At 44.5% G+C, this 14092-nt stretch overlaps 1 protein-coding gene and 1 long non-coding RNA gene across 2 annotated transcripts in view; one reads left to right on the top strand and one right to left on the bottom strand.

The window, feature by feature from the left end:
• The window catches only part of LOC135373686 (caspase-3-like), a 253647-nt gene that overhangs the window by 207167 nt on the left and 32388 nt on the right, over positions 1-14092 (top strand). Inside the window, exons 9-10 of the mRNA XM_064606770.1 lie at positions 2083-2140; positions 7809-7866. Of these exons, the coding sequence (XP_064462840.1) occupies positions 2083-2140; positions 7809-7866 (116 nt within the window). The remainder of the gene's footprint in view (positions 1-2082; positions 2141-7808; positions 7867-14092) is intronic.
• Positions 9121-9834, bottom strand: LOC135373679 (uncharacterized). The gene is made up of 3 exons (XR_010416544.1): positions 9702-9834; positions 9563-9631; positions 9121-9481 (listed from the first exon to the last, which is right to left on the bottom strand). It is a non-coding gene; the product is annotated as an uncharacterized LOC135373679 (long non-coding RNA).

Raw genomic sequence — 14092 nt, 5'->3', positions numbered from 1 at the left:
ACCTGTCGGTGGATTTTGATGGCGACATTTTAAACTTGAAGATAGCTGGCTGAAAAACCATAGCAGGAATATCATATGCGCACTTCGAACGCAGTGTCCAGCTAAGACCCTTCTTTATCGTGCAGGCCAAACCTTAACCTGTGGGCTGTGACAGGCGGTATAGAGTGCTCGATTATTATTATTGCTGATTTTAGTGCTTGTTCCGGTGATCAACTGTGTATAAATCATTCCCATAGGCCGTGTGATCAATTTAGAGGTCTACGTTTATTGGCGCTTTTCCAGAGGCCCTTGCCACTGAACTAGCCCCAAGGAAATTTTTAATTGCTCAGCACTGCCTTCCTCCTTTCGAGTACATCCTAACCAGTTTTGCATTACGAACATAATTTTCTCGTCGCTCACACACTGCGTATCCGGGTGACTGTAATTGGCATACAGCATTACGGCTTTTCCGAAAAAAAAAAAGCGAAGTGGAACAATTATTGGTTTCTCAATCTGTTTATCAAGATCGGAACCATGTGTGATTAATTCTCTATGAAAGATAAGTATAATGAAGAGATATGTTCAGTCGAACACTGCCCCCGCATGACATCCAATCTTGACGAAGCTCACTACAAACACGTTTTGATGTCAAGTAACTCATCTGCACACATTTGTGTGTGGTCATTTCCATTATCTCGTGAGTGCACTAATATGCCGTAAAAATATAGTTTGTATGTTGTCAATGCTTGATTTCGTGATCGTGAGAGTGCTATCAGTCATAATCACTTGTGTGAGATTCGTGTAGCGGCGGTGTTGTCTACGGTCACCAGCTTTGATCGTCTCAAATCATCTGATAATACTAAGCTGCACAAAATAATGTGATCATGAGTGCGAGATACAGGGCGCGATATCGATCTTCGCGTAAGTTCATATAGAGTGTGCGAGGACGATACGCCTTATCAGGTGATTGTGGTCGTGAGCGAAAATTACGACCCCTGGTTGGACTACTAGCTGTCTTCTACATTAACTTAAGCCATGTTCTAAACGAGAAAGTTGAAATCTTGTCAACCTGAATTCATGTGTAACATTGCATAATTTAGTGTAATTTCCACCAGATAAAATAACTTAAAATCAATCACTCTGTATTTGCTCATTTTGTGCATTACTCCCTGGTGCAACAGCTAATAGAGCTGATATGGAGAGAGGAAAAGCCGTATTAGCCTTACACCTGCGATCCGTGAAGCCGAACGAGACAATAAAACGGTACATGTAACGGTAGTTGACATAGAGACCGAAAACAAGCTACGAGGACGTGTTTGACAAGAAGAATACCTATAGTTATTCGACGAAACAAAAATTTTTACCACAGGCAACGATTGACATCCTGCACAAAGGCAGTTCTCTTCCGTTTGCGACAGAAATTTTGAAACTGATGGAAGTAGAATGACCTCTTTCGAAGGAAGGGAGGAAAAGAAAAGGGAAGCTATGACTCGGAAAGGGAAGCTATGACTCGAAAAAAATTGGGCCTAAGGATATGGGGATTTAGGACGTCACAGATACATCGTGTGTGTGATAAGCGATGGGGACCATTACATGCGGAAGCTTCTCTGTCAGCATCGGGTTCTGTCAGCATGAGATTCAGCTTCAATATCACTCGAGAGTTCTAGACGTGTAAATCAAAATTCATGCAGAAATAACCTAGCACCCACAATAGTAACAATTTCTAAATTTCATTTCATTTTCGTAATAAATAAGTACATTGTAGTGCAGTGTCTCGACCAGTCGTTTCTCTCTCCTCAGCACTCAGGCATATCGCATTTTATCATAAGGAACCGTAAAACCCATATTCAGTATAATGTCTCTTCCAATGTGAACTGCATTGTTCAACATAACACTTGAGAGCGAGAGCGAGAAAACCTGCATTTTGTTCTCTTCATGACCCCTTTCGCGGGCCGTACCGCGAAAAGGTAGAACCGAAACATACCAAAATATATGGTAAGAGAAGAAATTGGTTGAGCCATACTCTGAATTGCTCTGCCATCTTGCGTGGTTGGTTAGTGGTTACTCAAACTCTATTATTATATGATGTGATGTCGGTTGCAGTGTTCGAGGAATACAAAGGCCAGCAGCGAGAGGCAGGAACAGTCAGTATGGAGACAGGGTGAGTAAAATTCTATATTATGTGAGCATGGCCACGCGATTACGGTATTCATCTATTAAATTAATTACTTAATATTTTCGTATGCAAAACCCACGAAGAAAGTTGCAGAGGAAAAGTTATAGAAATTTCGCGATGTAGTGTCTACAATCGACATAGCAGCACTCGTAGATGGGTAGAAATCCAGCGAACCGGTAGAGATGTAGGAAGGCAGTCGGGCTTCAGGACAGAAGCCGCCGATATTTCGAACAGAGACTGTTCTTCTTCTAGGCACCGTCCTCATCATTGGCATGGTATGTAAAGGGTTAGGTGTGACGTGTTTAAAGGTTCATGCGAATTGTGGGTCAACAGCCCGGAGGGAAGAAAGGGTCCGTACGGAGTTTTACGGCCGGAGTGAATGGCCGCTTTGTTAGAGTGTGGAGGGGATTATGTGAACGGAGTGATCTTGGCTTCAGACCGGTTACAGAAAAATGGGAGGTTCACGAACACGTGGACGAATCTGGACAACAGGCAAGAATTAGCAAACATAGCGAAAGATAAGGAGATTAGTGGTTACGTGGGGAAAATTCCAGAACGAGCAAAGTTTTTTTTTTTATATTAGTAATACAAAGTTGTGGCATGCAATAAAGAAAGCAGAAAGCAGTGGCCGTGCAGAACATAACACATGATAATGGAGATAGAAGGGAAATGCATATTTTATGTGTGAAGTGTTTCTAAGGCGCCTTGTGATTTGTTGATACCGTACGGGTGAAGAGTTTTGAACTTGTATATGAGATACGACTCCCTATCACGTCTGTCACGTGTGGATCTAAACCCGCTTTCTAGAATATATAGTTTAATGTTGTCAAAACTGTGACGAGGAACGTTAAAGTGTTCGGCGACTGCTTTGGGGAGTTTGTTGGACGTGTCGGTTCTGTGTCCGGTAAGGCGGTTGTTCATGCGGTTCCACCAATATATTGCATAGAGCCGTCGCCGCGTTCAATGCAGTATATGACATTGGAGCTTGTGCATGTGAATGCGTGGTTAACGGGGTGGGTGTAATTGTTCGCAGTGCTTTTGATGGAGTTAGCGTATTGAACGTGCTTGCATGTTTCGCAGCGCTGGAGGTTGCAGGGTCGTGTTCCGGTGCACTGGGTGCTCGCTTTGCTGATTTTGGCATTGACCAAGGAGTCTGCTAGGTTTTTTGCGCGTCGGTATGTCACCTGTATTGGATGGGTGAATATATTGCTAAGTCGGTCACTGAGTTGGAGGAAGGGCTCATGCTTCTGTAGAATGGCTTTAATGTTTGGAAGTGCGTTGGAATATCTTGTGATGAAGCTTATCTGGCACGCGTCAGGATTTTTTCGGTTTTCCAGAACTTCGTTTCGATCGAGTGTGAGGGCCTTGCGAGGGAATTCGGTTAGGAGGGAGCCTGGATAGTCCCTTTGGGCGAGTGTACTGCAGAGTTTGTCAAGCTTCTCAGCGTAATCTGTGTCGTTTGAAGAAATTCTGCGCAGTCTTACACTCTGCCCATTAGGAATTCCAACCTTACAGTGACGCGGGTGCTGACTCTAGAAGTGAAGGTATTGTTGTTTGTCAGTTGGCTTTTTGTACAGGGTTGTGGTGAGGTTGCCGTTGTCTAGTGATATTGTGGTGTCGAGGAAGTTGATTAAGTAAGCTGACTGTAGTGATGTGAACTTTATGTTGCTATGCGCGGTGTTCAGCAGGTCTACGAACTTTTGAAATTCATGTTCCCCGTGTTCCCATATTATCAGTATATCGTCGATGTATCGAAGGTACACGGTGGATTACAATGAGAGGCCGCTAAGAACTTTGTTTTCTAGGAACCCCATGAAGATATTTGCGTATGTGGGTGCAACAGGTGTGCCCATACTTGTATCGTGTACTTGTAGGTAGTATTCGCCATTGAACTCGAAGTAGTTCAGTTTAAGGACCAGGTCCATTAGAGCGAGTATGGTTTCCGTGTCTTTTCTGGTGTTTGTTGTAGAAAGGGTATTGCAGAGGGCTGTGATTCCGTCGTTATGTGGGATGTTAGTATACAGTGATGTCACATCTAGCATGGCTAGTATTGTGTCCCTACCAAATGTACGAGTGTTGTTTATATCTCTGATTATTCTGAGGAGGTGGGGTGTGTCTTGTACATGCGGTGGCAGTGTTGTCGGAATATGGTTTAATTAGTGGTCCAGGAATTTCGAGAGTCTTTCTGTTGGTGTGTTGTTATTAGATACAATTGTCCTGCCGGGGATGTCAGCCGTATAGAGCTCGTTGGCGTGTACACTCAGAGAAAAATCTATACCTTTAGAGGTATAAATCGGTGGCTCAATAACTTAGCCCTTCTTAGGTATTATTTTATACCCCGCTTACGGGTATAGTCCTCAAGAAAGGGCTATATGCCATACCTTTAGGGGTACAGCTCTATACCCTATGAGGGTCTGCATGATTACCATCATGGTATTAAATCACACCTAGGCATAGGCATTTTTACAGGATGGAACTAGAAAAATCACCTTTGGAGGGAAGAAAAGTTTTTGACATACACACACACGCGTACTACAAACACACGCAAACGCATATGGTTGTGAAGTAGAAAACAAAGCTCGTCCACATTTCTCCCCATGCAAAAAAAAAAACAAACAAGTAAACGTGAGTTAAAAACCAAAGGAAATTTTCAAGGAGCAAGATGGCTCTGCGCAGCCATCAAGTGTGTATCACGACGTATCGCGAGAGAGAGAGACATTTACAGAGAAACAAATACTGATATATCGGTGGCGACTTGACAACCTCGGGAGCAGCTTTCGTCTGGTACACAACCCTAAGGGTGAGGACATCTAGATTTAACTTTCCAGCAATACCGATATTATACAGCCATAAACTAACCATGTGGATTCAGATAGTACTGCACTGATGTCTGTGTTTCTTAGTTGAATATCCGTTTAACTCAGCTGATACCGTCTCAAGAAAAAATAATAATGATGTGATACAGGACCGTTGCGGAAGTTAAGGTATAAAAAACTATAAAGGTATAAAGAATGGAAGGTATAGCAGCCTCATCTATATACCGTGAAAGGCATACCCTGGCGATCTGTTCCTGGTACCGGATATAAACGCGTGGTGATGAGGTATAAATATGGTACGTTAGCCCTTCTTTATACCTCTTTCATATCTTTGAGAAGGGTAGGAGGTATAAATAGGAAATTTGTACCTCTTCTATACCCTTCAAAGGTATATATCTGAAGCAGAAGGTATAGAAGAGGTATAAGAGCACATTATTATACCTGATTTATACCTTTTTTTCTAACAGTGTACCTTGTGGATTTTGGGCAGTAAATAGAAACGACCTGCGCTTGTGTTTGATGGGGTGAGATATCTGAGGTCATCACGTGTGATGAGCTTTCGTTCGTGGAGGTCCCGTATGGTATGAGTTAATACCCCCGTGTACTCCTTTGTTGGGTCATGGTCGAGTTTGAGGTAGTGTTGCGTATTGTAGAGTTGTCTACGAGCTTCAGAAATATATTTATCTGTGGGCCAGATTACGATACTCCCACCCTTATGTGCAGGCTTGATAATGATATAATCTCTGTCAGCAAGCGCTTTGATGATGTCACTCTGTGTTTTAGTGAGGTTGTGACCACGCGAGCTTTGGTAAATACCGCGAAGGATGTCGTTGCTTACTTCTTTAATGTACAGGTCTAATGCGGGTTCTCGGCCGTGATTTGGTGTCCAGGTTGATGGTAGTCGGATGTCGTTTTTTTTTTTTGTGTGTTGTGTCAGCGAAGAATTCTTTAAGGCGTAGCCGTCTCGCAAAGTCTGTTATGCCTTTGTGGATTTTGTATTCGTTAACAGAATCAAGTGTAGGGCAGAATGTTAACCCCCTAGAGAGGACTTGTAGTTCGTCGCTGGTTAGTGAGCGTGATACATCTATTACGGTGTTTGCGTCAGAGTTTTCTCGGGGTGGCTCAGCGATGTTGCGGAGAGTTGTGGATGTGGTGCTGGAAAGTATTTGTTCGGCTGCTGCGTGTGTTGTGTTAGTGAGTCCGGTATCCGTGTCGTTGTTGGAATTCGGTTGTCCGAGTTTTGAGTGTTCCTTGTTAGCTAGCTCGCGGTTGTGAATGTGTAGTCCGAGAGTGTTTGCCTCCGCATCGGAGATACTGATATTGTTTATATGGACCTGGTTCGTAGCGAGTTGCGCGTGGCACTGTTTCCTTAATATTTCTAGAAACGTACGGCCTGTGTTGCTAAGGGCTGATGCCAACTCTAGCTCTAGTTCAGGTGTCAGTTTTCCTAATGCAGGAACTGTTTTAGGGGTGAGGCCTTTAGGTGCTGCTTGTGACCCAGGTGGTGGGTGTAGATCCGTAGACGATGTAGGTATCGGCTATGATGATGATGTAGCTATCGGTGCCCAGAAGAGGAACAGTCTCTGTTCGAAGTATCGGCGGCTTCTGTCCTGAGGCAACTCCCTCCGTATATAGTAGCACTGTTGATCAGGAAATGCAATTATTGACAAATAATTCCGAAAATATAGGGACTTAATAACCACATACATAACTGCCGATAAGTTATATCGACTATTTTTGATCCCGTCTAATAAATAAACAGTGCAATAAAATTGAACTAAAATAAATTGGTGATCCAAGGCGTGATAGCGTGCTGTCACATTGCATAATTTACTCTAATTTCCACCAGATAAAATAACTTAAAATCAATCACTCTGTATTTGCTCATCTTGTGCATTACTCTCTGGTGCAACAGCTAATAGAGCTGATATGGAGAGAGGAAAAGCCGTATTAGCCTTACACCTGCGATCCGTGAAGCCGAACGAGACAATAAAACGGTACATGTAACGGTAGTTGACATAGAGACCGAAAACAAGCTACGAGGACGTGTTTGACAAGAAGAATACCTATAGTTATTCGACGAAACAAAAATTTTTACCACAGGCAACGACTGACAACCTGCGCAATGGCAGTTCTCTTCCGTTTGCGACAGAAATTTTGAAACTGGTGGAAGTAGAATGACCTCTTTCGGAGGAAGAGAGGAAAGGAAAAGGGAAGCTATATCTCGGAAAGAGAAGCCTTGACTCGAAAAAAATTGGGCCTAAGGATATGGGGATTTAGGACTTCAAAGATACATCGTGTGTGTATTAAGCGATGGGGACCATCACTTGCGGAAGCTTCTCTGTCAGCATCGGGTTCTGTCAGCATGAGATTCAGCTTCAGTATCACTCGAGAGTTCTAGAAGTGTAAATCAAAGTTCATGCAGAAATAACCCAGCACCCACAATAGTAACAATTTCTAAATTTCATTTCAATTTCGTAATAAATACGTACATTGTAGTGCAGTGTCTCGACCAGTCGTTTCTCTCTCCTCAGCACTCAGGCATATCGCGTTTTATCATAAGGAACCGTAAAACCCATATTCAGTATAATGTCTCTTCCAATGTGAACTGCATTGTTCAACATAACACTTGAGAGCGAGAGCGAGAAAACCTGCATTTTGTTCTCTTCATGACCCCTTTCGCGGGCCGTACCGCGAAAAGGTAGAACCGAAACATACCAAAATATATGGTAAGAGAAAAAATTGGTTGAGCCATACTCTGAATTGCTCTGCCATCTTGCGTGGTTGGTTAGTGGTTAGTCAAACTCTAGTATTACATGATGTGATGTCGGTTGCAGCGTTCGAGGGATACAAAGGTCAGCAGCGAGAGGCAGGAACAGTCAGTATGGAGACAGGGTGAGTAAAATTCTATATTATGTGAGCATGTCCACGCGATTACGGTATCCATCTATTAAATTAATTACTTAATTTTTCGCATGGAAAACCCACGCAGAAAGCTGCAGAGGAATTTCGCGATGTTGTGTCTACAATCTATATAGTAGTGCTGCTGCTCAGGAAGTGCAATTATTGACAAATTATTCAGAAAATATAAGGACTTAATAACCAGGGGTCGGATTGACAAAGAGCTCGTGCGACAGAATCTGTCGTATCTCCGTCGTACGGGAAAGTTACGATGCACTCTAAGAAGAAAGTGTGTCGCCACGACTCCTTTTGGGGTGTACTTGCCCGTCGCATATATGACTCCCCTGAAGATGTAGTGGAACGCCCCTAATGAGGGGTGCACTGGTGCACCCCATCACAGGGATTGTCTGTACACCCAGAAGGGAGTACCACTACGCCCCGTTGCAGGTAGTATTCGTATCCCCAGAAGGGTGTGCCAGTAGATTCCACGACAGGGAGTGTCTGTATACTCACGGTGGTGTACTGGTACGCCCTTGCATGGGAATACGAATGGGCGTACTCGTACACCAATAAGAGCATACCAGTGCTCCCTGTCTGATGGTGTACGAGTATGCCCTTTGTGGAGTGTACCTACGCGCCGTCTGATTGGATAAAGTAGTGCACTCATGTGCAACAGTTAGGTGCGACAAGATTTGAAATGTGCCATGGAATGACCTTCCCTCTGGGAACCTCCGAAGCGGCGTGTAACATCCCTGCTGGAAATAGTCCAATTCAAAATAGCCCAGAAATCTCATTCGGTTTAAGTGGATATCACATTTACAATTCTCATTGAAAGGAGACAAAATTTCCCATTCCGAATCGACAATTTTGGACAAATACCATATTGAAAACTACTGGAATTTAGTGGGTTTCAAAGAGAAATAACTGTAAATGTCAATGGGGATGAAGTGGAACCACGCTTAATCACACCCATTGGAGGCCAGCCTAGTTTACCATTGGCCAGTGTGCTGTAGCCTAGATTTTCCCCATTAACGTCACATGGAAATTCTCATTGACGATTCACCTTTTCAATGTGTAATAACATTCGATTCTGTTGCATTGAATGAGCAGAACGCATGTTTTGCTGTAGAAAGGAGTTACACTAGATGCCGTTTCTGCGTGCACATTTATTTCTTCATACACCACAATACAGTAGATAGTAAAATATTACAAGTGGGACATATAAAGGTGAAAGTTATTTCAAATGTTCAAAAGTGTGAATATTCACCAATCAGTTAAAAATCGCTTGCAAGACAGTGAACAACAACAGTAAAAACTCGATTCAGAACTTACATGTTTTGAAAGCATACTGTCCATCACCAACACGCACAAAATAAATCCACAATCAGTAACTTCATAGTGATGTGTCCCCAACGTCCGTACAGCGTCGATGAACAAAACAGAAGGTCTTGAAGCACTCAACCATCATGGTCTTCTGTGCTTCGTAGGTGATTCGCGATGTCCTGTCCAGCTTGCGTTTCATGCGTGAAAACTAATCCCATCCAACTTCGGTAAGATTCCGTTCTGGCCACCTGCTGACAAATGCCTATGCCAGCTGCGTCGCACCAGCCTAACCTTCAAGAAACACAATTTTACAAGATACAAGAACAGCAGCATGTCAGTGTGAGTGGGAGTCAAATATATTACATACCGTTGCTCACAGCGCGGGAGGTAACACTGACTGCACATTTCGCTCTCCTCCCATCACCGGTTGTAATGCCTACGAACAGGCATAAAACGTGTGAGACTGTGTAGAAAGAACGGGTATGTTTCTAACATCGATTACATACCTTACAAAGGGGAAAAATCCTCAAAATGACGCCCGAAATACGCCAACTGCTTGTGAGCCACGGCGGGACAAGGCGCGCATCCAAACACCTCGGCATTCCGTAACAGACTGACTAATCCGTTGAAGATTTGAATAAACGCTTGGACTCCTGTGCACTGGAAGGTTATACGAATGCAGAAACAATAGCTTAAGGTAATAGGTGCGTATGAACTTACCGCGGCACATGTGCTTTTGAGTATATGTTCACGAACATTTGAAATAACGTAGCGAACTATTTTCAACGCGGACGAGCCACTATGCGGTGCGGCACGGAAACGTGTTACAACGCGCCCGCTTCGGACTCTGCCTCTGCGAGCGGCGACATCGACGAACAGCTGGCGCAGTTGATTTGTTCAGAATAAATTTTCATTTGCTTCATTAATTTATACTATGTCTGATTGTCGTTAAATTTTCGCTTGCAATATATGTCGATACGGTGCGTATTCTGGAGCTTCATTTGTTCGAATCGGACGCGTTCCTCGAATTAGTAAATGTTCTACACGGACGTACGGCGTTCTTCCTAATTATATTATTACTTAATTTGAGAGTGATGATGTACTATTCGTCACCATTACGCTCATTCCTTCAGCAACTGGCTTCTCACTTATTGTATTGGCGGCCATGCAACATGTTGGATCCCACTAAATCAATTGGAAAGCAGTTTCTCATTGGTACACATTAGACCAATTCCTCATTCCTTCTATTGGTGCAGACTGTAATGCACAACATGTTGGATCTCATTAAATCAATTGGAAGTCAGAGTTTCAATCTCACTCCGTCTCACTGACGACCATTAAACCATTTCGTTCAATTGGTTCCTTGCTTCGTGACGTGGTCTTCGCCACACAACACGGCAGAGCCCGGTTTCGCGAAGGCAGCTTCCCTGCTTAACTTCGACTTCAGTCAATGAGAAATAGTCGGCTTTTACACGTTGAACGAATTCGCAGTCTGATTTCTCATTGAATCTCATTAAAATTGCGGGGAGAAGTCAATGAGATCATGCCCACTATTTCCAGCAGGGATGTTCTGGAAAACAGTCAAAAGGTAATTTCATGAACAGTTTATTATACATGCACTTACAAGTATGGCACTGATGATAATAATAAAAAAACAAGAGCTCCTGCATACAAGTGCATTGCTAACTTGAAGGTTGTATCTAAAACATACATATGCAAAATTCAAACTGATAATAATGAAAGCAAGGGCTCCTACACATAAGTGTACTGAGAACTGGGCAAGTGAACTTGAAATGTGTGCAAGTGTAATAATGTGGAGCAAGGGACCTAGAAGACTTAGCCTGGGGCATTAAAAGCTGTTCATTGTAATGAAACGTGATGCACACACTTATACTTTGTTACGCACGTCAGTCAAAAAATTGCAGTTGGAAGTGCAGCGACAGCAGAGACCCTGGCAGAGATAAATCTGTCAATAAATCGTTAGCATATGCTTAGGTTAAAAAGAGACCGCCACCTAAGGCCTCCACATGCTTCATGGCACTAGTAAAGAATAAACAGCATTAAAGAAAAGTACAAGTAGTGATTTCGGCATACTGCTGGTTGGTAATGTTTTCATTACGTCCTAGACAAAGTGGCATTACTTGGATGCGCAGCATGCACCTCACAGAAACTTTCTCCACATTGTTGCTACAGGGCCACTGGCTCGACAAACATGGCACATTTTGTTTTGGCAGTGAGCCAGTCTTTTCGAAAGCCATTCCCAGAATTGCGGGACACCTACTCTTAATGTTGGCTTAACCTGCGAACTCGGTGCCCTCCATTGAAGCTATACATTCCGTCTGCTTTCCATAAAATATCCATTAGAACTGAGGGTTTGAAAAAAGTGTCCACATCTAGGCGTGACGGCAGAAGGTTCCTCGATTGTCCACCAGTAGATTGGTAGCTCGAGACCGCCACACTTTATTTCCTGAGAGACTTATTTTCGCCGTGTTGGCTTCATGGCAGAATACACTGGCGTGTCTTAATCCTTTAATTACGTCAAAACCAGGGCTTCCCCAAAAAGTGTCCACATTGGACATGAAAGACTGGCCTGTCTTGTGCGTTTTGCAACTTTATGCGCAGTTGCAGGAGGTCCTAATTTTTTTCCCACGACGAAAAAAATACACGATAGGCCTACGATGGCTTTCAGAGTATTTGTAGCGGCCGGTGGACAGCGACGAAGATGGCCACGCGCCTGGAGCACCTGCCTCAGTTCCACCGGCGCGGCCATGGAGATAGGCCACCGTCATCGCCTCTCCGTGGCATACCATCATCGCCGGTCGGGGCTCGTGTAGAGGAAGACCACCGTCCTCTACATTTGGTGACCCGAACTATGAACACCATGTTCGGCATAATTCTGCCCAGTACCATCCCAAATTTCACAACGACGGCTATTATGGGGCAGCAACATCCGCTCACCTGCTCAAGACAGCAGACGATGGCGCTAGGGCCCACCTATCGTGAGCCACCGAGCACGTCTCTCCGCCGGGGCTCGTAATCGGAGGCTACGCTCACTTCTTCTGACCCGGCACTCTTCGGCTTCAACGCCCCGTACCGGTCGCGGTACGCCGTGGTCCCGCACTCTTCTTCAGGCCTCCACGTACTTCGCGATGGCACACCCCGGCATCACCAGCGACTGTTCAATGAGCAACACGCTCCACTACCGGTATCGGTACGTCGCTGTTCTTACGCCCTGACGCCGCACATGCGTCAGCTCGGCAACGCTTTCCGGAGGTCGCTCGCGGAAATGTCTCACGCTGCCCCCATCGTCCTGCTTCCACTTGACACGACGCAAGCTGATCACTGGCGCAGCAGCACGACGGCACAGCGCACTAAATCGACCGTCCGCAACAACGTTCTACAACGAATGTCCACGATCGCTATCCTGCCGCGCCTGCTGCCGCGAACTCAAGCCGTACTTTCTCACTTCTCAAGCCTCACTTTCCCACGTCCACGTGCCGTCGCCATTCCTCCCGTCTTAGTATCGACGCGAACTTCAACCACTCAACCGCAAGCGCCGCTCCGCGTCTGAGGGGGGGGAGTGATGTAGCGGCCGGTGGACAGCGACGAAGATGGCCACGCGCCTGGAGCACCTGCCTCAGTTCCACCGGCGCGGCCATGGAGATAGGCCACCGTCATCGCCTCTCCGTGGCATACCATCATCGCCGGTCGGGGCTCGTGTAGAGGAAGACCAGCGTCCTCTACATATTTCTAACCAAATTCTTCGCGCTGTGTTGTTGCGTTGCTGGTCTCGTGGTATAGTGAGCGCGTTGTGGATTTGCGTTCCTGGTTTCAATCCTTGGTGTGGTAATTTTTTTTAATACACATATCATATATTATTTTTATTTCATTTATTATACCTGAAGTACTTTATAAGCGCTACATCAGGGGATTTGTACAAGGTCGCACATCTTAACAAAAGCACAGTAAGAAAGAGTATATGAGCAACATTCGATGACAAGGCACTCCATTATCGGATGGGGCACTGTATAGGTGAATATAAGAAATATTCTGCTGAGCCTAATGCGGGTTCAACTTCTTCAATTATGTTCTGGTTCAATTTAAATACGTTGTGAACACCGCTAGAAACAAAAAGTGTGACAGTCCTAAATATGAAGAACCCGAAAGCGCAACAATGCATGTTTTTGCTGAGCTGAGAGGACATGCCTTCGTTTGAAAAATACACACACTCTTAGAATTCAGGTACACTTGCTCATAAAATTGGCTTTACCTGCCTGCAGATCACTACCGTAGGCGCGACGTAATTTAGTAGTTTCGATAAGACCGCACAGTATACTGAGTGTTGCACACGATGTCGTCCACACCTGGAAGTATGGATTAGTTCATGCCTGTCCCTGTAGAAGCAGAGCGGCTGAACATTCGCCAACATGACTCTTTCGTTAGCTTAACTTAACTGAATTCTGGTCATGGTTAACAATGGATACTGTGCTGACGGGAGTATATCAAGTAAAGTTTGCACTGCTACTGCGAATCCACTATGTCTCCTCGCTTGTCAACGACCTCCTTTAGTTTTCTTCAAACCAGTTGAAAGCCAATAAACACAGTTTGTGCACAGTTAAAGGGGTTGTGACAGTTACCTGACCTCTTAAGACAAATGTGAAAAGCCGGCATAAACAGACATCAGCACTTGTTTGCACACACCCACTTGTTGCCCACATCTTCCAAACTACACAGGCTTGAGCAAACATTTTTGTTTCGTGCAAATTTGGGAAAGGAGCACGAGGCATGCATGGTGAACTTGAATATATTTGTCAAGTGACGAAAGTCCCAACCTCTTTAAGCGTTCAATATATACTAAAAGAGAGATTGAGTGGGCAAAAGGAAGCCCTTGTGCACT

Source organism: Ornithodoros turicata, unplaced genomic scaffold (assembly GCF_037126465.1).
Source record: "Ornithodoros turicata isolate Travis unplaced genomic scaffold, ASM3712646v1 Chromosome29, whole genome shotgun sequence".
NCBI classification, from domain to species: Eukaryota; Metazoa; Arthropoda; class Arachnida; order Ixodida; family Argasidae; genus Ornithodoros; species Ornithodoros turicata.
Note: the sequence above shows the minus strand (reverse complement) of the source record. Positions and strands in the feature narration are given on the sequence as shown.